The sequence below is a fragment of the Schistocerca gregaria genome, chromosome 3 (assembly GCF_023897955.1).
Source record: "Schistocerca gregaria isolate iqSchGreg1 chromosome 3, iqSchGreg1.2, whole genome shotgun sequence".
NCBI lineage: Eukaryota > Metazoa > Arthropoda > Insecta > Orthoptera > Acrididae > Schistocerca > Schistocerca gregaria.
In genome coordinates this window covers 646,797,020-646,822,497 of record NC_064922.1, presented here as the reverse complement: position 1 = coordinate 646,822,497, position 25,478 = coordinate 646,797,020, and the positions used below count along the sequence as shown (strand labels likewise).

Here is a 25,478-nt window from a genome sequence, read left to right as displayed (position 1 = left end):
TAAATGCGGTTTCCATGACATCGGGTTAAACTGTTAAATCAATAATTGAATCAATTTGTATTTATTAATCTTAGTATGTGAAGACAGAACTAAAGCTCGGAAACATTTTAAGTAATACAAACATAAATTTTACTGTGTTGTTATGAGCTGCCTTTTTTGATTTTTCAGTAACACATATTCTGACAAGAGTTGAGTTTCTAGTAAGAACAAGTGAAGTAAACTACACGAAGGGAGACACACATTTGAAAGATTCAGTGCGCGTCTGTAGTGGTAAATATACACTGACATTGAGAAAAGTTTTATTTGGAAATGACAAAATTAAGTGCTAAACATCACACCGAAAGCGAACTAGCGTGGTATGGGACAATGACCATCTTCTGAAATACTTAAGTGAAGCAAGAAAAGAAGCTTTCCTCCTTCTCCTAATATGGGAGTGACTGACATTCAAGGAGGAATGGACTGGACGAAAAGATGAAGCCGGCCGATGTAGCCGAGCGGTTCTAATTTTAAGTCTAGAGGACTGATGACCTCAGATGTTAAGTGCCATAGTGCTTAGATCCATTTGAACCATTTTTGAAAAGATGAAAACGAAAGAAATTCTTATGCCTCAAAAGGCCCGTGATCCTGACATTGTGGAGAAAGAATGGTATCACTAAAGCGTTCATTTGTTTATTGATTTTATCGCTTATCTTTTCAGACAACATGATTTGAGGTTGCTCGAAAAAGGAAAAAAAGAGAAAAAAACGGAATAACGTTGAGAGGGCGGAGTTTTTGTAGTACACGTTTCTGCCGCTAAGTGTGTTTAGCACGACTGACTGCCAGTTCAGTGCCGTCTGTGAAATCGACCTGGCTTGTTCTGTTCATCTGCAATGATTGTTTTTGCTAGCGCTGTTTTGTTCTTGTTTCGATTTTTGTGATGAGAGATTTAATTTTAACAACGAGCAGCTGTGAAATTTTGTTCTCTACTAGGTAAATATGTTGCTGAAATTGTTTTACTGTTGAAAAAAGCTTACTAAGATGACGCAATGAGAAAAACTCAAGTGTACGACCGGTTTTCTCTTTTTAAAAATGTGAACATGTCTATCGATGACAAGCCTCGTTCTGTAATTCCATCAACAGCCCGAATCGAAGAAAATACTGAAAAAATTCGAGAGCTTGTGCTCACAGAGATTGTGTCACAGATTGGTGGGTTATCTTGGAGCTCGCTTCAGACCCGATTTGTGGCAGACAGGAGGCTTGTTCTTCTACCACGTCAAAGCACCTATACGTACAACCATCACTGATAGACAGTTTCTAGCTAAAACGACATGGTTCTACTGGTCCACGCACTTTACTAGCCTGACCTGTCTCCCTTCCACTTTTTCTTATTTACACGTACGAAAAGAGGCAAGAAAGGGCACCTAGTTGACAACACTGAAGAAGCCAAAAAAAAAGAAGAAACCATGAGAGGAGCTGTCACTAATTTCTGAATACTACAAAAAAAATGCTTCCGACAGTGGAAGCACAGGTGGGACAAATATATTAGTTGCAGTGTAGATTATTTTGAAGGGGATATGGTTGTTTAGTAAACAATTTGGAAATACACTCCTGGAAATGGAAAAAAGAACACATTGACACCGGTGTGTCAGACCCACCATACTTGCTCCGGACACTGCGAGAGGGCAGTACAAGCAATGATCACACGCACGGCACAGCGGACACACCAGGAACCGCGGTGTTGGCCGTCGAATGGCGCTATCTGCGCAGCATTTGCGCACCGCCGCCGTCAGTGTTAGCCAGTTTGCCGTGTCATACGGAGCTCCATCGCAGTCTTTAACACTGGTAGCATGCCGCGACAGCGTGGACGTGAACCGTATGTGCAATTGGCGGACTTTGAGCGAGGGCGTATAGTGGGCATGCGGGAGGCGGGGTGGACGTACCGCCGAATTGCTCAACACGTGGTTCGTGAGGTCTCCACAGTTCATCGATGTTGTCGCCAGTGGTCGGCGGAAGGTGCACGTGCCCGTCGACCTGGGACCGGACCGCAGCGACGCACGGATGTACGCCAAGACCGTAGGATCCTACGCAGTGCCGTAGGGGACTGCACCGCCACTTCCCAGCAAATTAGGGACACTGTTGCTCCTGGGGTATCGGCGAGGACCATTCGCAACCGTCTCCATGAAGCTGGGCTACGGTCCCGCACACCGTTAGGCCGCCTTCCGCTCACGCCCCAACATCGTGCAGCCCGCCTCCAGTGGTGTCGCGACAGGCGTGAATGGAGGGACGAATGGAGACGTGTCGTCTTCAGCGATGAGAGTCGCTTCTGCCTTGGTGCCAATGATGGTCGTATGCGTCTTTGGCGCCGTGCTTGGTGAGCGCCACAATCAGGACTGCATACGACCGAGGCACACAGGGCCAACACCCGGCATCATGGTGTGGGGAGCGATCTCCTACACTGGCCGTACACCTCTGGTGATCGTCGAGGGGACACTGAATAGTGTACGGTACATCCAAACCGTCATCGAACTCATCGTTCTACCATTCCTAGACCGGCAAGGGAAGTTGCTGTTCCAAAAGGACAATGCACGTCCGCATGTATCCCGTGCCACCCAACGTGCTCTAGAAGGTGTAAGTCAACTACCCTGGCCAGCAAGATCTCCGGATCTGTCCCCCATTGAGCATGTTTGGGACTGGATGAAGCGTCGTCTGACGCGGTCTGCACGTCCAGCATGAACGCTGGTCCAACTGAGGCGCCAGGTGGAAATGGCATGGCAAGCGGTTCCACAGGACTACATCCAGCATCTCTACGATCGTCTCCATGGGAGAATAGCAGCCTGCATTGCTGCGAAAGGTGGATATACACTGTACTAGTGCCGACATTGTGCATGCTCTGTTGCCTGTGTCTATGTGCCTGTGGTTCTGTCAGTGTGATCATGTGATGTATCTGACCCCAGGAATGTATCAATAAAGTTTCCCCTTCCTGGGACAATGAATTCTCGGTGTTCTTATTTCAATTTCCAGGAGTGTAAGAACAAAAGAAAACAGAATCGTTTGAGATGTGAAAGTTCTCTGCACAATCGGTGAAGAGAGGTACATATGGAAAACATTGACTAGAAGAAGAGACAGGTTCAATGGAAATGTGTTAAGACATACGGGGAAAAACATGTAAGGTACTAGAGGGTGGTGTACAGAGTAATAACTGTGGGGGAAGATAGAAATCTGAATACATCCAGCAAATAATAGAGGACGTAGGTTACAAGTGCTAGTGAGAAATGAACGTGTAAGAGCGTCAAATCAGTCAGAAGACAGGCGACTAAAAGGCACATAAAAAGATGCTCTTGCGAGTTGGGAGAAAACCTCCAAGTAAATCCTCTAACAAGTATCACATTGTTTACCTGTTATGTGGATGCATTATCAGCTCACCAGTCGAGCCTAATGTTCGGTTGTAAGGCCGAAAAAATGAAATTTAGCAGTTTGAAGATAGTTTCGGGGAGACATCAAACTACATACAAACACGAGTCCAAAGTGAAAGGGGATGGGTAGATTCCTTTCCATCTTGTGAACAAGCCATTTCCATCTTTATACCAATGCAAGAACCGAGAGAGTTTATCACGGGATTTCTTTAGTCATATGAGGTAATATATAGTAGGAAAATGCCTTCACATTTCGAAGTGATAAAACCAAAGCTTGTAAAAAAACTGAATCGATAAACAAGCTTCGAAAAGAATTGAGGTGAAACGCGCAAACATGAAAATTAGGGAGGGTCAGGGTTGGCTAGGACAGCACATAGTGAAATTACCACAAAAACGGTTGGTCTATAAGTTTTGGTAACGAATCCGTACACACCTAAAGACAAAATGAAAAAAATGCTATCCAAGTACCACCAAGCGGCGGAAACGATATCGCCTATTGACGTTAAGATATAGACATCGACGAAAACTTTGATTATTCACGTGGGGTAAGGTAAGCCATTTAAGGGAGCTGTGGGTGCTTTGTCACATGATCCGTCATCATAAGCGGTACAAATTTAGAAGCCTAGCTGGGTAACGAAAGACTCAACACGTAAAGAGCATACTGGATACCTTACGTACTTCGACCACCTCGATGTGTTACGGCCTCCTGTTAGTTGTTTTTTATGGATTATCGGTAACTTATGTCCTATGTATCATAGGAGGTAAGCGGTTTGTTTTCTGTCTCACTCTTAGTTGATAAGTTGTGTCGGGGTTTCGTTGTTCAATCCATGTACCTTCGATTTCGGAGGATGGAGGGGAGGGGATGAAGGTTCCTGCATCGTAAGTGGCACACCAAACTGGGGTCCTGGAAGAATGGCGTAACCTTGAAGTTCCTGAACCACTCCTGATGGCGAGTAGCGACAGCACTGCAGACCCAGACTCTCGAGTTAACATCTTCTCTACAGGAAACAGGACGTTTTACTGCACAAGCATGGGGGGTGGGGGGTACTTGTCTGACGTACAATGCATGGGAAATGAGAAATGAGGAAGTGAAGAGGGTATATTGAAGGACGCAATTGGGGGATTTCATCGGGAGGTGTGTTAAGAAGCAGTTTGACCGAAATACGAGGGAAATACCGAGGGTTACATCTCTCGTACGACAAACTATGACAACACCTAAAGCTAGCGATGGACGTAGGTCCAGCAACACTAGTAAATAGAAAAAGAATATGTTGAAATTCATAATGAAACTTTCAGGCTCTCCTTTATTTTGCACAATTCGTTACTAGTTCTGTCAATGTCCATTATCAATCTTAGCCTAAAATGAATATATCAAATCACTAGGGATTCAGGGAAATACAATGTTAAATAGAGTATCATTTACTGGCGCAGACAGCAGGAAAGTTGTACTATAATTTGAAAAAAATGTAATTTGCTCTCTTACGCCCACCACAGCACGTAAAATTTTTTCACAATAATGACTGTGCACAATAACTTTCGTCAAGTATCAAGTGCATATCGACAGCTAGTAACACACTGGCACATGTAATTAGGCCAAACAGTCAAGGATACAGTCAAAGACAATACAATGTCAGAGACAAAAATTACATTACATGCTAGCACAGCAATTATTGATATCAGTTACCAGGTAAAGCCACACTGGCGAAATTATGTATATTACGAAAAATAGCAATCGCTGGAAAATAAGTCCGTTAGGACATATTACAGGTCTAGGATGTTGCGATATTAACAGATAAAAATTAAAATAACATGTACTAGCAGCTAAACATCAGCTCAGAAAACTTCATGTATAGTGTGAATAACAAAAAAGTCAACCTCACACAGTATCCCATGCCAAAATATATTAAACAGTAACAAGCATTCCTCTTAAACATAGAGATTAAAACCATATCACACTTTTGGCTTCGAATACCCAATGGACGTTGTGAGGGGAAGGAATATTTCTAAACAGGAGAAATTTTTACAAAAATTACAGACAATCTGTCGGATCTGCAGTTCAAGACCTAACCAAATAAAACCACATAAGACATAGGAAACCAGGAGGTTGTGCTGGGTCAGGACTGGATCTGAGGGCTCACGCCTAACCATCAGACAAACTGGATGTGAAGTAGAAAATAACAAAATTTCCATCGGATCTATGCTATTCGGTCAGATGTGGTCCAGATGTGTGTCACATATGCAGCACTAAAAATACCTAACCTAACTTTTGAACGAAATATCACAAGCAGTATCTGTTATGTTTAAGAAAAAATCATACGGTATTATTGACAGAAATTCACCAGAATCTTGTATTTAACATTTAAGTATTTGTTACCTTGGAATATTCTACTTCCAAAGACGAGTGTAACCCACGTATATTAGAAACTCCATTGTATATTCAAAAAAGTTAAAACACGATTTTGCAAAGAGTGTAAAACAAGCTTAACATATATTCTTTGTATCACCGAAAATTATGATGTCACTGGAAGACTTACAGGGATGTCAGAGGTAATTTATTTCGGTATGCCCGACTAGAACTAGACGAACTGGCGGACTGACATCCGTAATACAATTATTGTATGGGAAAATCCGAAGCAGCTCATTGCAGTAGGAAGGGTTAATCCCGCATCCTCATTTCAGTTTCTTCGCCGAGAATAGTTGTCATAACTTTCTACGTAAATAGGAAACCTAAGGATATGACCAGAAAGGTATTGTAGGGCAGCGGATTATTGATCAATAGTATACCTTGTGACATGGCAACCATAACGTTTCTTCTCCCAGCTACGGTCTCCAGTACAACTACAGTTAAGTGAACGCAAACTATGCTGTATTGACCGGAGAAACCGCTAGAGGTGCTGCCAACACAAAACCTAATCTTCCTGAATAAAAATTTGAGTGCGATCATATTATATTCGCTAGATGAAATTGTAGCGACACAAGAAAGATAAACCACAGCAGAGCAAATATTCCAGAACTTGCAGGAATATAATAATAGACAACGTCACAGCCCAATGACTCTAAATGTTACATCTAGTGCTGTAGAGGTTGTGAGGGCGATTTGTGTAACCTGCTTTTCTATAAACGAGTATATGTATACTGCTCACAGTTACCTTAAAATACCCGTTGATGGGTTTGTTAACAGAGCTAAGGATTAATAGATGATTTTTGTCTTCAACTAACAAACAAATAGGTAAATGTAAGATTTTGGTAGCGTGTGAGTAATCATGTCAATAAAGGTCAAGAGGATTAATCTCGTGCAGTGAATACAGATTCTAATATTGTAAGATTAACCAGAGTCAAATGATTCATCTATGTTATTGTGGAAGGATGATTAAATTGTACAGTACGTAATTATGATTTGATGCAGAGATACACCAAGCACAAAAATTAGAAGAGAGTTTTCTATAGGTAGCGAAAAACATTGCGCTTACGAACAGTGATCCAGGCGGATATTAAAAGACTGTTAAAGTTATTTCTTGGCAAATCCAGAAGTAGCGCAGATCGAGTCAACGACGGGCGGAATGCCAGCAAGAGACAAACGCTGATCGAGTAGCAACGAACATAGAAGCTGTCGTGATGATCTGAATTGGGCAAGTGAACGTAGCACAATGACATCATGGGAAAATGCGGATACCGTTACAAATGTGATTTGCACGGAGTGTCACAAGAAAGACCAGATCTATCGTAAGAGTAAATATTCAGTTCCCGCCGCAGCAGAAAAGGCCGTCTGAAAAGCGATGTTGAGAAACCCTGAGGCGACCAAGATAGCTGACAAACGGGAAAATCAGGATGCTTGATGTTATTGCTACCTCATCTTACACAGGACACAAGCACGTGCCCGGCATAAATACTACTGCTGTCCAGGTGGATTTCTGCTCAGTTGCAGCGGTCTTTTCGAAACGGGAGGCTTATGTCAGTTGACCCTTTACTCGCCTGTTCACCATCGTACTTCTGTGGAGCACTAAATCCTGTTGGAAAGGCTTAGCTGCTGTGAACTGCAACACTGCTACCAAGTTGACACTAATGGAGTACTAAGGCCTGACCAGGAATGTCTATGAGATCTTGAGGATGAGCCAATGTTGCGTCTCATCCTGGTTCCTGCAGCAGGCACCGGTGTTACTTGCCTCTCTCCCCTAACGGGAGGCCACGGCATTCCTCTGAATAGCTGCAAACACTCCAAACAAGTCGGGAAGGCGCCTCTCCAGGGTGTTAATTTTCGACGCCATTCAGAACTCCCTGGAGAGCAGTTATCAGAGCTGTGAACAACCGTACTGTGCTGGCTCTGTTGCTGGCGCTACCGCGGTCGTCGTCCCCCAATAACGTAGCAGTCTGTTACGAGAGCCATTGAGACTGCAAAGCGAGCACGTGTCAGCACCCCTTGGTCTGGCATGTGCTCCAGTAGCGCGCTAAGGCTGCCGGCGTCCTAGTAAGTGTTCTTGTGGTTAATAGGTATACAACTGACAAAAATGTTCTCTTAATGCATTCGTGTGTCTATCAGGACAAAATTCAGTGATTTTGACACGAAAATTGGTTGATTTCGACACAAAATCGACCGATTGCAAATCAAAAATAATGTCTGTATGTCCCAAAACATTTGCCATAGTAATCGTTAGCTACAATACGACAGTATATATTATGAATTGACTCTGAGGGAAGTAAATTTCTATATCCGTACTGTGATGATTCGAAAAATATACGAACAACATGTGTACACTCACAGCTAGATATGTCTTCACAGGAATTCCACTGGAGTGATCCAGAGTTGTAGGTAAGCAAACTGGCCACCGTGTTCGGCGATGCTTTGCGGCCGGTGCTTGCCAGCTGAAAAATCTGACGGGTCTGTCCCGACCGCATCCACATCCCTTAATGAGACAGCTGAATAGCGCATACGACAAGGCCAAGCGGTGCGGCGCATCATTCAATGTTTGTAATAAAAATTCCTCGGTACGGCGCGAACGTAATTGTCAACAATTAATTTCGCTGGGTGGACCTGTATAATACCTCTTGTATCACCATCAAATGGTGGAAGAGAGCCTTTCTGTCTTTTGTGTGCGCCGTAACGTCATAAACGGAATCATTTTGTATTCTGGTGTAATTGGTCTGGTCAGAATTATGGGAGCTCCCACTTCTAAGACAATTCTCATTTATTCCCCCCGATCAGTTGGACACTTTCAATTGTATGAGAGGTTTCGATCTCTATCGATCTTCTTCGCGTCTAAAACAAAGTAGAGAACACGAGTACCAACTAATATTTTACAACACGTAAAAAATGTAAATAAAAGTAGAATTTACGTAAATGGCTGCATCAGCGTCAGAACCCGTACGCTTGAGTACTGTGTTTCAGTACTCCGAAAGGCAAAGGTCCCGAGTTCGAGTCTCGGTCGGGCACACAGTTTTAATCTGCCAGGAAGTTTCACTCCGTTTAGTGTTTGAAATTGTTATCGGGTGGAGATAGAGGGGAGGAAAGGAGGAAAGCGGAAGAGGTATGGGGGAAGGGACTAAATGGGGCAAAGGTTACCGGGTGTGGGGAAAGGCAGCAAGGAGTGAAAGCGGTACGGCTGTCGAGTTTAACAAGAGAGGGTGTTAAGCTAAAATTATGAAAATGATAATTAAATAAAATTTCTTGGTAAACTTTTAACAGTGTAATATAATGGGTGTGTAAACCGTAAACGACACATAATAACAAAACTATATCTGGAGTGACAGATTTCGAGAGTGGGGAAGAAGGCATGGTGGCGTGGAGGAGGGATAGTGGTAAAGGTTTTATGGGATTAGGAAAAGAGAGCCTTGCAGTAAAATTACAAAAAATCAGTTATGTAGAAGATTGCCTTAAAATATACGAGGTATGGCCCAATGAATATGTAAAACTTTGAAAGGCATAATACAGTAGATCAAAAAAATTGAAATGCAGTGACTAAAACTGAATTAGTGCTATCAAGTATTAAAAGTCTTCAACATTTTAATTATTTCGTTTGTATGTGGGATGGGGAGAGGTGGATGTGGCAACCATGCAGACTTGCCTTGTGTTCCCAACCAATAACACAACAGCCTTCGTATTTCCCATATATGCCAACTGACCTCAAGGGCTTGGGGTGGACAGGATGTTTCGTTATCTGGATTTCCTCACAATTACCTTCTTTGTACTTGCGTTTGTCTGTTCAGCTCGTATTATTGTCCTTTAGAGAGAGATGTCTATTCTTCGTCAGCTGTACCACCTACTGTTGTATTAGCTAAAGCAACACCTAAAGCCGTAAAGTACTTCTTTATTTCACATATTTACATTGATGCTTCGGATGATTTTCTTAAGCTTCGGTCTGCTCTTCTTCATCACTAAATTGTGATCTGCCACGTGTTGTGGGGGCATGTATGTGTGTGTGTGTGTGTGTGTGTTCTTAGCATAAGTTAGTTTAAATAGGAAGTCTAGGTACCGATGACCTCAGCAGTTTAGTCCCCCTCACAGGCAAATTGTGATCTGAATTTGTATCTGTAATTGAGTAGTCTTTAAGAACCACTGTTTAATTCCAGAACGTTATCCCAACACAACATAATCCATTCGGAATTTTCTCGTGGTCTTAGGCTGTATACATCTTTCTTTCGAGATTATTGAACGTTATATTCGCTATTAGGAGCTGAAATTTATTACAGATCTCAATCAATCTTTCTTCTCTTTCATTCCAACGACAGAGCTCATAGTCTGTAGGAACCTTATCTCGTATTCCCTTCCGCACTACAATCCCCGATCATTAAAATATTTTGATCCTCATTTACATTCTATATTACCCATTAAAAGTGCTCATATACATTTTCTATCTCTTCATCTGACTGTAACATCGACATGTGTGCCTGAGTTATTCTTGTTGCCATCAGTTTTCTGTAAATTCAGATGATGAAAACCGTCATGCTGAACAGTTTACGGTAACTGACTTTCCTTTGCATAACATCCTTTTCTGCTGGTACTCAAAGATTTCTGGTCAGACTAAAGTAGGATCATTTATCTTCTTTCCATTTCACTTCACTGACCCCCAGTATCCGTGTTAAGCCTCTGCATTTCCCTTTTTGAGATGTTGTAGTTTCTCTAACACTTTCAGATTTCTGACCTCCGATTCGTAATATATTACCCTTTCTCTGGTTATTCAATCTTTCTCGTGTTTTACTTCCCCAATGGCAGACTTCTCTCGAAGATCCGAAGAAGGACTAACCCGGAATCTTTTGGCAATACAGAGAGCGTCATATAATTCTTTCAGTTACAAGACACATATTTTGTGTGCCTAATGCCGTAGTTTTGATTGCTGCTGCAACCTCATGCCGTTGATCGTTGCTAATTTTTCCGGCTTTGATGGGCATATTTCCATCCCAAGGGCAGGAAGGTTCCCCCCGAACTCATTCCGCTCGTTCGCCTCCTTTGGGAAGGCCATTGACATAACGACAGTGACTACGTGTACGGAAAGTCTTCTGGCACCACTGGCGATGGTTTTGATCAGAAGTTAAGCATTGGGTGTGACCGAACATAGGACACACGATTTTTTGATTAGTTGCCAAAGAGGCTATCCGTAGAGCGCAGGGTACAATTTTGTATGTTTTCTAGAAATATAATTGATAAATTTCCAATGCTGATAAAATATTCTCTAAATTGAGTCAAAGCAGTGATTTGTTAATCGCCTTTCTTGTGGATGAATTATGTTTCTTTAAGATTCCAACAATTACTCCCAGACAGGCATCTGATTTTACTAATATGCGGGATGATTCTAGGCGTACGCAACCTTGCCGGCCGCTGTGGTCGTGCTGTTCTAGGCGCTTCAGTCTGGAACCGCGTGACCGCTAAGGTCGCAGGTTCGAATCCTGCCTCGGGCATGGATGTGTGTGATGTCCTTAGGTTGGTCAGGTTTAAGTAGTTGTAAGTTCTAGGGGACTGATGACCACAGATTTAAGTCCCATAGTGCTCAGAGCCCCCTTACGCAACCTTAGACGGCCCCCTACGACAATAAAATATTGTAGAAACATTTTAAGGGCTTGAGGAAGAGAAATAAGCAGTAAATCATTGAAAGAAACACATTTTATTTCCCGTGTAAGAGGTTAACATTTATTGGTTGCTTACTGCTTAGCGAAAAGCCGCTGATGACCTCGCAGTTGAACGCACCACAAACCAACAAACTAACGACAAGCGCGTGCAGGAAGATGAACAGATCAAGAGCAGAGAAGGCTGTGAGACGACGTCAGCCAAAACCCCGGCGACACGTACCGCAACACGACTTGAGCGGCCTCTAGCCGAAGAGAACGTAAGCACCTCTCCTGCCAGCCTCGTCGGGACACTACTATTTCGGACAGTAAAAGACGGACACTAGTCGTGCTGTTATTAGTGAACCTTATCCATTGCTTGTATGGACATTGTATATAGAGGACACTGTTTCCATGTGTAAGTAGGCTGTTTAGGTTTTTATGCTGGTGACGCCACTTAGCGCTCTGTGTGAAAATCACTGACTGTGCTGTGTGTAGTCTGTGGATTGTTGGCATTGTTGGAATATTCGCTTGTCTAGTGTTGGGCAATTCAAAAAATGGTTCCAATGGCTCTGAGCGCTATGGGACTTAACTTGTGAGGTCATCAGTTACCTGTTGGGCAGTTGGATGTGAACAGTGCGTAACGTTGCCCAGTTGGAGGTGAACCCCCGGCAGTGGTGGATGCGGAGAGAGAGATGCTAGAGTTTTGAGCGGACGATCTGGACGTGTGTCCGTCAGAAAAAGGACATTTGTTTAATTGGATGTCACAAGTATGTATACTTTATGACTTTTGAACGCTATTAAGGTAAATACATTTTTTTTCTCTATCAAAATCTTTCATTTGCTAACTGTGCCTATCAGTAGATAGTGCCTTCAGTAGTTAGAATCTTCTATTTAGCTGGCCTAATGGCGCTCGCTGTATTGCGCGGTTCTACGCGCTGATGTACGGAACCGCGGGACTCTACGGTCGCAGGTTCGAATCCTGCCTCGGGCATGGATGTGTGTGAAGTCCTTAAGTTACTTAGGTTTAAGTAGTTATAAGCTCTAGGGGACTGATGACCTAAGATGTTAAGTCCCATAGCGCTCAGAGCCATTTGAACCTTTTTTTGTATTGCAGTAGTTCGAGTAACGAAGATTTTTGTGAGGTAAGTGATTCATGAATGGTACATGTTATTGTTAGTCAGGGCTGTTCTTTTTTAGGGATTATTGAAAGTCAGATTTCGTTGCGCTAAAAATATTGTGTGTCAGTTTAGTGATGATCAGAATAAGTAAAGAGAAAACTGTTTGAGTACATTGAGTGTTACTCAACTGTCTTTTTATCATATAACGTAGAAGTTTACCAGCACAGTAATTCATAATTTTTCTAAGGGGACGTTTTACATGTCACCAATCGCTTGCGACACGTTCTTGTAAACCAAAGTTAAGTACTGTATTTCTACTTTGTAGTAATAAAAACCATTAATGTGAACTTCTTGAATTGTTGTATACCCATCCGAGAAAGCAACATCGTTTAGGTACCCCATAAGAGACGAGTGGGCAGGGGCGGACGCCACACTTAGAATGTTTCCCTTCCAGGTTACAGGTGCTGTTCAACGTGACGAACATCTACATCCACGATGGCGTGAAACCGCAGTAAAGATTGTTGTAGTGTTGCTTCCGTGACGCAGTTCGTGGACTGCTTGAAGACCGCGCATGACGTCTACCTTACTCAGCCCTGGGAACTGTAACTTTTTCAACAATCTGTGGTGCAATTGACTTTTTACTGTCCCAGGACTAATTTCAAAATCGTAAGTTAATTCGAACTTGGGAATCACAATTTTTTCTTTATTTTAAATTTTATTTGGCCTTCAGCAGCATAACACTATTTAGCCACCGAATCATGCTAAACACCGTTGTGGAAAGAGTACCTTTCCATAATCCTGTACTTCGCCGATACTTGCGAAGAGCAGCAGCACTGTTCCTGTTGTTTTGATAAAACAGCTTTCGAGTTTTGCTGTGCTCACCTGTCCCACAACCGTGATGACTGTCTGCAACTGCAATACACACTTACGCTTGTGTTTGAATCCAACGTATCCGATTAACAGCAAATCATGACACTAAAGCTGCTAACAACTCAAATATTGCAGCACACAGTCCTGACATCATCCCCATAAAGTTGAATACCATTAGGGTAAAATTTTCGTCTACTTACATTGGCTCGCAAAGTGTAAGTTTAATTATAACCTTCCTGTATATTTTATGTGGTCATTCCATTTTTGATCTCTCTAGCCTATTACTCCCGGGTATTTTATGGGAGTCGCTCTTTCGAGTAATTTCTCACCAGTATTGTAGTCGAACAGTAGTGGCTCTCCTCGTCTATTTATACCCGATACATTGCATGAAAACGACTAGCGAAAACTACAGTCTCTGCACAAATGGTCGAACTTCTAAAGCTCTTTATTTATTTCTCTACACATGTTTGACGCTACAACCATCCTACAGACAACTACATCGTGTGAGAATATCGTCGGGGAGCTTCCAGCGTTATCCGCTATATTACTGATACAAAGTAACGGCCCAGTAACACCCACTACATCCACTAATTTTGTTACGTTAAGAAGGACGTTTTGATTTATGTCTGCAAGGAGGTCCTGAACGCAATCGCTTATCGGATCCAGTACTAGCTGAGTTCGCATTTTGTTCACTGAATGTCCTTTTATATTCGTCTTCTATTCAGAGGTGAACAGTTAATGTGCTTAGGATACAACAGTCCATGCCTGTTGCCTAATTTTACCCGCCTGACCTCGTTCCGATGCGCAGCTGCTTTCTGTAAATGAGGTCTTCCCGTATTGGACCCATCTCGGCAGGTAATGGGGTGTCTGCCCACACTATGAGGTGTGAGGTGCCATTGCGATCAATAGCAGCTGACGCTCTGTCCGCGTTGTTCCAATAGCTTCGCAGAACATCAGCGCCAAGTAGCATAGGAAGGGTGCCACGCTGGCACCTAACGTTCCTGATGCATTGCTCTTGTAGAGGAAGCAACTTCATTAAAAGTAACATATATATTTTAGTCCTTTGATCGCAGATCCGGGAATGGCCTACCGACAGAATGGTGATCAAATGAATGAAAACCAACAAAAGTTTAACATTCTACGACACGGAGCGTGGAATACTAGAAAAAAGAGTGTGACAGGTAAGCCAGAAAATCTATGAAGGAAAAGGCAAAGGCTGAAATTAAAACTAGTAGAGGGAAGTAAACTGAAATGGAAATAAGATAACTCTAATTGTTCAGACGAATGTAGGTAGCATCAAAAGCAATCCAACACAGGATAACAATGTCATCAGCGAATCTCGTCACTGACATCCATTCATTCTGAAATTTAATCCCACTTTTGAAGCTTCCTTTTATTTCCATCACTGCCTGTTAGACACACAGATTCCAGAGTAAAGGAGAAACACTCCTTTCCTGTCGTAAGCCCTCCCCCACTACCCTTTTCCTTTTAATCCCCGCAGGTGTTCTCCCATTCCTATCTCTATTTTCTGGCAAATGTGCATACTGTGTACTAAGTTTAGATCAATAAATCCAAGATTTTTAAAGTCTCGCTTCCATTATAAAGGGTAACATCAGAACCTAATTGATTATCTAACAGATTCTCAAATTACCCTCCTGTTCTTTAGCACTTTATTCTACAACTGAGATGTAGGAGATACCAAGGTCCGTTTGCAATAATTCTGCCCCTTATATACCTTCGCCACTTAAAGATTGTGTGTAAGGCAGTCTTGCAAACATCGTATGGTATGTGTCGGTACTCATAGATTCTATAAACTAATCTCAATTGTTTGGTTGGCAATTACTACAATAATTTTTAGAAGTTCCACACGAGAATTATCTATGTTTCCCGTCTTATTTAAATGAAACGTTACGACAACTCTGAGAAACTCTGATTCTAAGATGTATTCAATACATCTTCGGAATCGACAACCATTTCTTCTTTTGTCACTGCACCAAGCAGCTCCCCATCCTCGTAGAAGTGCTCAGTGGAATCTTCAACCAATGCGCTTTCTCCTCTGCTTCTAACTATAGAATTCCTCATCGACTTTTTATGTTGACACCTTTGGTTTCCATTTCACTTGAACTTATTTTGACTGTTCAATATGCCGAATCTGTCGTTCCGATGTCCATTTCTTTTTAGATTTATTCCAATATATCATGTAGACAATTCGCCTTAGTTTCGCTGCACTTTTCATTGATTTCGTTTCTAAATGTCGTATATTGCTTTCTGGCCCTGAACATATTTTCTATTTCCTTTCCTTGTCGATAGTTTAAGCACTTTGTTACTCACGATCTTTTCATTTTAGTTGATTTACCTGTCCATATACTACGATTAACGTTTCGAGCGAATTGTTCCCATTGTGGAATTCAGCACTGAAAAATTCGGAATCTCAAATAAGTTAGAAAGCACCTCATTCCCCAATACTCATCTCACTTCGATGTATGTAGATTTTCGTGACGTTTTCTTACACCTTTCATCATTTTCTAAACATGGTATGAGTCTAGATATACTGTTACGTGCACATTCAACTATTTCGTCTTATTTGATTTCGGAATCTGTTTCTGACAGTTATTTCTTCCTGTATTTCCTCGTCTATGCCAGGACCTCTTCTTGATGTTTATATATTTGCTATTCCTAGAAGAAATTTACTAATGACTTACAGGATCTTGCATTTTTCTCTCATTCGTAATGTCGAGTTAACATACCTTTGTTACTCTGCTTGCTGCTCCTCCTCACAGAGCTCCGATCTCTCATTACCATTCTATTTTCATCTTCCTTTACATACCGGATTACCTAATAAAACCCTTATACACTCCGCAAAAAGGATCACTTTCTCAAAACCACCAAATTGTCTCACATTTCTGCCGATAAGTCTGCAATTTGGCTGAAAGGTGCCCAAAATCTTCTTCCGTAATGGTGCAAAAGTGAGGCGGCCTACGATGTCTCCCTCAGGTTCGGCTACGCTTCTGGCAGGAAGACGTCGACACACGCAAAAAAAAAAGAAGACGAAAAACAGGCCAGAGATTAGAAGTGCGTTTGAGGTGTAAGGTGGGTTAATGATGCCACGTTGGCACCAAATTTAACCACACTTCTGTCCCCCGCCATCGTGGTCATGGAAAGGTTTTTTCATCTGAGACCTCTACGATGGAGTTTGGAACAACGACACCCAGCGTTGAGGTCACACGACTTCCTTATACGTGCCGAAAAAAAGAATTCAGATACAACTACCGCTCATAATCATTCAAAAAGGTCTCAGGAGATGTCAAAAAGGGCGTCAACGAAACCAGACCTTTCCTCGTGGCGTTGACGCCCACAAATTTTGCGGTCGAAAATTAAAGTTCGCAGTGTTATGAGCAACAAGACGCGGTTCTTGATAACGTTAGACAATGCTGACATTCCCCCCCCCCCCCCCCCCTCATAGCCCCGGATCACGGATGATTTGTCCCTACTCTACCGACATGGTGCAGCTGCAAACCCACTGAACGAGATCAGATCCCTTTGGAGTGTAGTACAACGTCAATTTTTGCTCTGGTGCACAGCGTGGTACCACTAGGGAACGATCAAAAGTTTTCAACGAAATCTGAATGTGATTCGAATCAGCAAACGGTATTTGTGCGTTTTCAGCACCCCCTGTCTAGCACCCTCCTGTGGCGTGATCACAGAGGGCTGTGGCACGGCCATGTGCGTGAATACAACGGCAAAGAGTCCTTCTAATGTCTCCTAGTTCGGCAACAACATCGGTGAAACTCACTCATCTTTCTTGAGTACTTTAAAAATGTACCTATCAAATTCAGTAGTGATGACGAAGGGATGACCTGCCCCCAGCCCGTTCAGCTGAGACGTGCGTCAGAGCTGCTTTTGAGCAAGCCCTTCGTCACACCTTAGGCGAGGTTGCCTGCTCTCAGGTGCTAGAGCAGCAGCAAGGTGCACCTCGCAGCTGAAAGGGTATCGAAGTCTCTGACAGTCACATGTTTAATGTCTTCAATAAAGGTGCGTGGGTGGCACCGAGGGTGTTGTCAAACTGGGATGTCTTAGAGCGACCCTTTGCCGTTTTATTCTCTCAAATGTCATTATTGCATTCCAGCGTGGCCACGCCGTAGGAGGGTGCGAGAGATGGAAAAGGGCACAGGTCATCCCCGTTTTCAAGAAGGGACGTAGAACAGATGTGCCGAACTATAGACATATATCTCTAAAGTCGATCAGTTGTAGAAATTTGGAATACGTATTATGTTCGAGCATAATGACTTTTCTGGAGACTAGAAATGTACTCTGTAGGAATCAGCATTGGTTACGAAAAAGACGGTCGTGTGGAAGCCAGCTCGCGCTATTCGTCCACGAAACTCAGAGGGCCATAGACACGGGTTCACAGGTAGATGCTGTGTTTCTTGACTTCCGCAAGGCGTTCGATACAGTTCTCCACAGTCGTTTAATGAACAAAGTAAGAGCATATGGAGTATCAGACCAATTTTGCATTGAAGAGTTCCTAGATAACAGAACGCAGCATGTCATTCTCAATGGAGAGAAGTCTTCCGAAGTAAGAGTGATTACAGGTGTGCCGTAGGGGAGTGTCGTAGGACCGTTGCTATTCACAATATACATAAATGACCTTGTGGATGACATCGGAATTCACTGAGGCTTTTTGAGGATGATGCTGTGGTATATCGAGAGGTTGTAACAATGGAAAATTGTACTGAAATGCAGGAGGATCTGCAGCGAATTGACGCATGATACAGGGAATGGCAATTGAATCTCAATGTAGACAAGTGTAATGTGCTGCGAATACACAAAAAGATAGATCCCTTATCATTTAGCTACAAAATAGCAGGTTAGCAACTGGAAGCAGTTAATTCCATAAATTATCTGGGAGTGCGCATTACAAGTGATTTAAATGGAATGATCATATAAAGTTGATCGCTGGTAAAGCAGATGCCAGACTGAGATTCATTGGAAGAATCGTAAGGAAATGCAATCCGAAAACAAAGGAAGTAGGTTACAGTACGCTTGTTCGCCCACTGCTTGAATACTGCTCAGCAGTGTGCGATCTGTACCAGGTAGGGTTGATAGAAGAGATAGAGAAGATCCAACGGAGAGCAGCGCGCTTCGTTACAGGATCGTTTAGTAATCGCGAAAGGGTTACGGAGATGATAGATAAACTCCAGTGGACGACTCTGAAGGAGAGACGCTCAGTACCTCGGTACGGGCTTTTGTTGAAGTTTCGAGAACATACCTTTATCGAAGAGTCAAGCAGTATATTGCTCCCTCCTACGTATATCACGAGAAGAGATAAAACCAGAGAGATTAGAGCCCAAACAGAAGCATACCGACAATCCTTCTTTCCACCAACAATACGAGACGGGAATAGAAGGGAGAACCGATAGAGGTACACCGTCAGGTGGCTTGCGGAGTATGGATATACAATCCTGGAAATGGAAAAAAGAACACATTGACACCGGTCTGTCAGACCCACCATACTTGCTCCGGACACTGCGAGAGGGCTGTACAAGCAATGATCACACGCACGATACAGCGGACACACCAGGAACCGCGGTGTTGGCCGTCGAATGGCGCTAGCTGCGCAGCATTTGTGCACCGCCGCCGTCAGTGTCAGCCAGTTTGCCGTGGCATACGGAGCTCCATCGCAGTCTTTAACACTGGTAGCATGACGCGACAGCGTGGAAATGAACCTTATGTGCAGTTGACGGACTTTGAGCGAGGACGTATAGTGGGCATGCGGGAGGCCGGGTGGATGTACTGCCGAATCGCTCAACACGGGGGGCGTGAGGTCTCCACAGTATATCGATGTTGTCGCCAGTGGTCGGCGGAAGGTGCACGTACCCGTCGACCTGGGACCAGACCGCAGCGACGCACGGATGCACGCCAAGACCGTAGAATCCTACGCAGTGCCGTAGGGGACCGCACCGCCACTTCCCAGCAAATTAGGGACACTGTTGCTCCTGGGGTATCGGCGAGGACCATTCGCAACCCTCTCCATGAAGCTGGGCTACGGTCCCGCACACCGTTAGGCCGTCTTCCCCTCACGCCCCAACATCGTGCAGCCCGCCTCCAGTGGTGTCGCGACAGGCGTGAATGGAGGGACGAATGGAGACGTATCGTCTTCAGCGATGAGAGTCGCTTCTGACTTGGTGCCAATGATGGTCGTAAGCGTGTTTGGCGCCGTGCAGGTGAGCGCCACAATCAGGACTGCATACGACCGAGGCACTCAGGGCCAACACCCGGCATCATGGTGTGGGGAGCGATCTCCTACACTGGCCGTACACCTCTGGTGATCGTCGAGGGGTCACTGAATAGTGCATGGTACATCCAAACCGTCATCGAACCCATCGTTCTACCATTCCTAGACCGGCAAGGGAACTTGCTGTTCCAACAGGACAAAGCACGTCCGCATGTATCCAGTGCCACCCAAGGTGTAAGTCAACTACCCTGGCCAGCAAGATCTCCGGATCTGTCCCCCATTGAGCATGTTTGGGACTGGATGAAGCGTCGTCTCACGTGGTCTGCACGTCCAGCACGAACGCTGGTCCAACTGAGGCACCAGGTGGAAATGGCATGGCAAGCCGTTTCACAGGACTACATCCAGCATCTCTACGATCGTCTCCATGGGAGAATAGCAGCCTGCATTGCTGCGAAAGGTGGATATATACTGTACTAGTGCCGACATTGTACATGCTCTGTTGCCTGTGTCTATGTGCCTGTGGTTCTGTCAGTGTGATCATGTGATGTATCTGACCCCAGGAATGTGTCAATAAAGTTTCCTCTTCCTGGGACAATGAATTCACGGTGTTCTTATTTCAATTTCCAGGAGTGTAGATGTAGTAGAAAGGTTGAAAAAGTATAAACACTCCTTGCAGCTTCGGGTGGTTTTGAAAGGTCCGTAGTGGTTCCACCCTGCATATCAGACTACAAATGTCACTGCGGACTGTCGTTTTGGACCGTGAAATGGACGGACATAAGTGTTTAAAGGGAAGAGCTGGTTCCATCGACGCCCGCCATTAACACTACTTGCTGGAGACTATTCGTGTGGTTTCTGAGCGTCGGTGTGTCTGAAGTGTTTTCCTTTGGCACCTATAAGATAAAAGCGTAATTTCAACGCTGTGTGTCACAGTTCTGACTTCTGTCGCATAGGCGTGAGAAGAATGGGTGAAATCTTCCCATTGTCCCATTGTGCCGAATGTCCATGATGACGTTGGTTAGAATTGTGGTGAAATTTGGTGTCAATCTGACCTTAAACCTTACAAGAGCTTCTGAGTTGTGGCCTTCTATTTTCTCGCGTGTGTCGACACCTAGGTGTCTGAAGCATGTTCAAGCTCCAGGGTGACGTCGCAGGCAGCCGTGCTTTTGCGATAGTACAGAGGAAAGTGGTAGGTACTGTTTATCCAAACTTCAGACCCTTACGTCACAATGGAGGCAGTTACGGGGTGTCGAAAAAGTGATACATTTTTGTAGTGTTTAATGTCTCCCTCACATCATCTGGAAGTCTAGAATAATTCTTTGAAGTGACAGAGACAGCCCTTGAACGGATTAAAAATATGTGTAATAATTTGCAGATTTTGACGTTTAGATGTGTTTATTTTGTCCAGTTCCGAAATTCTTGTATGTAAATTTGCAGACGCTAAATAAGTATATGCTGTGCTAGGAATGCTGGAGGAAGTCCTTACCCATGACGTGGTAGGCGACTGCGAGCGGCATGACAAAGAGGCCGACGAGCCAATCAGCGACGGCCAGCGACATGACGAAGCAGTTGGTGACGGTGCGCAGTCGGCGGGTCGTCACCACGGCCGCGATGATCAGCGTGTTTCCGGCCTGCAAGTGAAGCACACAAAGCACACTGTTTACATGCGCGCACATCACAGGTAGTGACTGATTCTCACCAACTCACGCGCCCACCTAACTCAAGTACTCTGCCTCTGAACTCCTGTATAGAACAATGATTTTACAGAATGAGCTATCCAGAATGGCTCACGGTAGAACCTTCTTCAGTGTTAACCCTGGTGATATCGTAGGAAGGGGAGGGAGGAGAAGAGGATACATTATGCCTACTTTTTGAAAACAATTTAGTATAGTCAGTTACTTTGTATTTCAAAACCGTGAAAATTACATGTATACCTGGCCTGAATGTCGTTTTCAACTTTTCCAGGTTCAGAACCGTACTCACACATTAGTATCTGTTTCAACAGTATGTTGAGAGTAAAAGGCAACAACAATGAACGACATTAGCGATATTGATAGTTTATTGTGGTGGTCTTAAAGTCGGTTGTATATGTCACTGAAAGTGCGTTGATATTGCAGAGAATGTGTTCAAAGGTATTTTGAGTTTCCGGATCCTATTCACAAATCAGCACATCTTATAAATATGTTGTTAACACAATTCACTAACAATTAAGGAATTCGATTTTTTAATTGCTTTTACGGTGGGTGTAATGTAAAGCCCCCGCCTCCCTGGTAACGCAGTTCATGGAAAAAGCCTTCGTGTTGCTAGTGTTAATCTACGAAATGTTTAGAAACAACATACGCTCCGGCGTAAAACTGATATTTTGACTCTCGAAAGTCTTCCTTGGGCTTTGGGTAAGCCATTTCACCACAACATACTGTCTTCGAGGGGTGCTAGTCACGCAGGTACTAGAGGGTATGAGAGTAAACACTATGGTGGAAGACAGAGACTGGAATACGTGCAGCAAATAACTGAGAGCGTAGAGTGCAAGTGATAGTGTGGCATTGTTGTGCATGTCTTGTAGGAAAATTACCTTAAGTAGATAGTCAGTGAACCAACTCGAGAAGGTAACGTCTTAGACATCCTGGCAACAAACAGACCTGAACTTGCCGAATCTGTTAACGTAGAGGAAGGTATCAGTGATCATAAGGCTGTAACGGCATCTATGCTGACGGGTCCTAAAAGGAATGTTAAGAAAGGTAGGAAGATATATTTGTTCAGCAACGGTGATAGGATACAAATTTCGGAATACCTCAGCAGTCAGTGTTAAATATTCGATGATGAGGACGAAGATGTGGTGAACAAATGGAAAAAAAATCAAAGACATCTTTCAATATGCCCTAGGTAAGTATGTTCCGAGTAAGATTTTAAGGGAAAGACCAACTATTGTTTAATAGCCATGTTAGAAAAGCGATACCTAAACATAGAGCACTTCATCTTAGGTTAAAGGGAAGTGAAAACCTAGCAAACAAACAAGAGCTGAACGAAGCGAAAATGATGTAGTTATTTCACCGCGGAAGATCGTAACACTGTCCCCCCTTTCAATCGTTGTGCGAACGTCGAAATGGCAGATATTGACGTAACCGATCGCGGAACTGAAAAACAACTGCAATCGCTTACTAGTGGAAAGGTGTCAGGACCAAATGAGATACCTATAAGATTCTATAAAGATTATGTGAAAGAACTTGCTCCCCTTCTAGCTTTAATTTATCGTAGATCGCTTGAGCAACGAAAGGCACCTAACGACTGAAAAAACCGCAGGTAATTCCCATTTGTAAGAAAGGCCGTAAGACAGATCCACACATTTATAGACCTATATCGTTGACGTCAAACTGTTGTAGAATTATGGAACATATTTCGTGCTCAAGATTTATTACGTTTTCGGAAAATGGTCATCTCAACTATGAAAATCAACCTGCATTCTTCAAACAGAGATCCTGTGAAACTCAGCTCGCTCTACGCAGTGGACAACGGCGCTCAGGTTGATGCCGTGTTCCCTGATTTCAGTAAGGCACTTGGCACCGTCCCGCATTGCCGTTTAATGAAAAAAAAATTCGAGCTTACGGAGTATCGGAGCAGACCTGCGATTGGATTAAAGACTTTCTTGCAGACAGAATTCAAGACGTCCCTCCTAACGGAATAAAATGAAATGGCTCTGAGCACTATGAGACTTAACATCTATGGTCACCAGTCCCCTAGAACTTAGAACTACTTAAACCTAACTGACCTAAGGGCATCACACAACACCCAGTCATCACGAGGCAGAGAAAATCCCTGACCCCGCCGGGAATGGAATCCGGGAACCCAGGCGCGGGAAGCGAGAACGCTACCGCACGACCACGAGCTGCGGACGGAATAAAATGGACAGTGGTAAAGGTAACATCCTGAGTGCCACAGAGAAGTGTGGTAGGATAGTTTCTGTTTACAAAATATATAATATGATCTAATAGGAAGCCTGGAATGCTCTTTAAGGCTATTCGCAGATGATGCAGTTGTCTATACCAAACCAGAAGATAGTAAGAAATGGCAGAACGTCCTACAGAGAATTAATTAATGGTACTGGACCAGGCAGTTGACCCTGAACGTAAGTAAATGTAGCATATTGCGCATACATAGGAAAAGAAATCCACTGCTGTACAGCTATACTATTGGTAACAAACAGCTGGAGCAGCGTCTGTCGTAAAATATCTAGGCGTAACTGTCCAGAGCGACCTTAAGTGGAATGACCATATAAAACAGTTCGTGGGAAAGCAGACACAAGTCTCATATTCATCGTAGGAATCTTAAGGAAATGTAACTCATCCAGGAAATAAGTGGCATACAAGGGGCCTGTTCGCCCGATTCTTGAGTATTGTACATCTATGTGGGATCTCTAACAAGTAGGGCTGATAGAGGAGATAGAGAAGATCCATCGAAGAGCGGCCCGTTTCATCACGGGTTCGTTTAGCTGGCGAGACAGCGTTAAGGAGATGCTAAAGAAACTTAATTGGCAGCCGTTACAAGAGAGGCGTTGCGCATCACGGAGAGAGAGTTACTATTGAAATTTTGGTACAGCACGTTTGAGGAGGAGTCGGACAACATATTACTTTACTCCCCCCCCCCCCCCCCCCCCCACATGTGTCTCGCGCAATGACCACGAAGAGAATATTCGAGAAATTAGAGCCAATACAGAGATTCACCTACAAACATTCTTCCCACGCACTATTCGCAGGTGGAATAGGGTTGGAGGGATCAGATAGTGGTACCGAAAGTACTCTCCGCCACACACCATTAGGTGGCTTGCGGAGTTGATGTAGATGTAGATGTGAATTGACGAGGTTGAAGCATCAGAGGAATGTAGGAGTAGTAGGCGATCGCTAGGGCACAGTAAATCAGTCTCAGCCTCCAGTATTTACCAACAGAATTTTCTGGTTCCCCGTGCTGTCCTGCTTTACCCTGAGTTCAGTGAAAGGGAATGTCAGATAAGAAATTAATGTGTGTCTGACACAGACTGAAATGAAGGTGTGAAGATGACTTTCAATCGGACGGCCATCTGCAAGACAGTTAAACATCATATGAATGATAATAAACTTCATATTTTAATCCCACTTTATCTAGAAATGAATGCACGTTTCTTTAATGCATACTGACGTTTCCTTGGCACTTTTACCTTTATATTCAGCCAGGTTTTGGTTCACGGCTAATATTACCACAAATCTCTTAGCCAACATAGGAAGCTTTGTGTTTGCCCCACATAGGTGTAAAGTTTGGGTGATCACCGAAATTTAAGCTCCAAGAATGGCCATTCAGCAGTGACTGGGTTGTACAATGACTGCTAGATGAGAGCTCGCAAGGTATCATATTACAGCACAACGTAAACTTCGGAAGAATAAATCCACGCTGCTTCATTAAACGTTATCGCTCACGAATGCATTGTCGTGTGCATTCCATGCTTGGAATGAGTAGCTCCATTGACTTGTCACATGTAATAATTGTAATAGAACCCAAGTCTGTATGATACATTTCATTATTCGTCAATACTGAACACAAGGTGACTCGCGGGATAGCAGAGCGCGTGGTGAAATGACGTCTGATTTGTCACTTGATCAGTTGATATATTGTAGTCAAATTCCACATACTAGAGCTGCTTAATGGTAGTAGAGAATACATAACCACGAAACGTCGTGCAGACATGGCGGCGTAAAAATTTTGAGGTGCTCGAGTACAGTAATTATGGAGCACATTTTTCTAAGTTCTGAATTGACGTGAGTCTTCATGTAGCTCATACTGTAGACCGTTTCCAATGAAAAG

The 25,478-nt window shown here is 43.6% G+C and overlaps 1 protein-coding gene across 1 annotated transcript in view; it reads right to left on the bottom strand.

The window, feature by feature from the left end:
* LOC126355850 (probable G-protein coupled receptor No18) overlaps positions 1-25,478 on the bottom strand; it is a 1,435,292-nt gene that overhangs the window by 324,526 nt on the left and 1,085,288 nt on the right. The window contains exon 4 of the mRNA XM_050006336.1: positions 21,136-21,280. Coding sequence (XP_049862293.1) covers positions 21,136-21,280 — 145 coding nt within the window. The remainder of the gene's footprint in view (positions 1-21,135; positions 21,281-25,478) is intronic.